The sequence below is a fragment of the Macrosteles quadrilineatus genome, unplaced genomic scaffold (genome assembly GCF_028750875.1).
Source record: "Macrosteles quadrilineatus isolate MER2022 unplaced genomic scaffold, UCM_ALF_1.0 Scaffold_8__2_contigs__length_117827958, whole genome shotgun sequence".
NCBI lineage: Eukaryota > Metazoa > Arthropoda > Insecta > Hemiptera > Cicadellidae > Macrosteles > Macrosteles quadrilineatus.
The window spans coordinates 25,722,142-25,723,546 of record NW_026542601.1 but is presented as its reverse complement, the minus strand read 5'-3'; the positions used below and the strand labels follow the sequence as shown (position 1 = coordinate 25,723,546).

At 34.2% G+C, this 1,405-nt stretch overlaps 1 protein-coding gene across 1 annotated transcript; it reads left to right on the top strand.

Annotated features, from left to right (window-relative positions):
- Positions 1-485: 485 nt before the first annotated feature.
- LOC129000280 (fatty acid-binding protein-like) lies at positions 486-1,010 on the top strand. The gene has a single exon (XM_054427241.1). The coding sequence runs from the start codon at positions 486-488 to the stop codon at positions 1,008-1,010; it is 525 nt and encodes a 174-aa protein (XP_054283216.1).
- Positions 1,011-1,405: the final 395 nt, after the last annotated feature.

The window sequence follows — 1,405 nt, the reverse complement described above, 5'->3', positions numbered from 1 at the left end:
CTATTTTGATTGAAAAACAGGCAACAACTTAAACATGGAGTTGTAATGTCTATTTCTATCAATAGCCAAAGGTTAAAATACGGTTGTTTACAGTTTGATAGTTTATTTCGTAAAAAATAGTAGTAAAATAAGTTAAATAGCAAAACACAAATTGCAACAACAAAACTTTCTGCACTTAAGCCAAACAAATTAAAATAAAAATTTGCTTTAGCTGATCTAATAAGATGATAAGTTTACAGGAAATTTAATCTATGATATTTACTTTCAATAGACACAAATTAATTTTTCTTCATACTGCAAAGTTTATTTTGCTGCTATGATCAATCATCTGACCAACATAAATAAAAAACTGAAATGCCACACATCTATTGTACACTTTGTTTACAAACAATTTCAAAGTACTAATTACTTCAAAATCTACCACCATAAACAATTTCTAAGCAATTACTCATGCTTGAAGAATGTACCCACCGTGACTGCGAGCAATGAAATGGTGCGTGTGCGTGTTGTCCTTCTTTGCTGCCTCGACCGCAGTGCTCTACTACTTAATTCTGTTAGAGGAGAACCAAAAATCTCCTGTAGAACATTTGAGACCTTCCTTCGACAAGCACTACAGACTTTTCGGGGGCGACGAGAACGTCAACAGAGTTTTGCGTCGTATTGGAGTAAACCCGATGAATGTGCACTTAGGCTACTCGGTACCAGAAGTCGTTGTGTTAAAAGCCGAGGACGATGTGTACTCGTTAACACAATACTACCAATTGACAAAAGTGGAGTTACGGTTCAAACTTGGAGAGGAGTTCGAAGAAACTTGTGTTCACAATGGTGGGTCCTTAAGATCTGTTATAACACAGTTCAAGAACAACCTGACCCATGTTCAGATCAGAGAGGGAAATAGATTCCCTCTAATTACTAGAAGGGTGTTCAAAGCTGAAGAGTTGGTAGTGGAATTGAGAGTTGGAGATTTGGCGAGCTCCTTAGTTTATTTACCTGTTAGAGAAGAGACTTGATGTAAGTTTTGCAGTAAAGAATTTGTAAATACATAACTTTATAGCAGTTTTTTCATGCGGAACTATGTAAGACTGGTTTTAGGGACTTAATATTTGTCTGCCATTGTAGGTTCAGGATTATTTATCATATCAATATTTTCGTCATCTATGGAATAAAGCTCTATATAACATTTTCACGATAGTAGGAACATATTCCCGCTAAAAAAATTGGGAACCTCAAAAGTTTATGTTGCACGATTTTATCTGACCTTATAATATCTACGCACACCAGTGTTTAGTTTATACATTATCCTTGTTTTTAAATTTTACAAACAAAACAAAAAAAAAAACAACTAAAGAAGATTCGACTATAAAAATAAATGATATTAGTCTAATGCCATGTTGAGGATAAATGT

Excerpts from the sequence above, each read along its gene's own strand:
- LOC129000280 (XM_054427241.1), top strand. The coding sequence starts at position 486 with ATGAAATGGTGCGTGTGCGTGTTGTCCTTCTTTGCTGCCTCGACCGCA.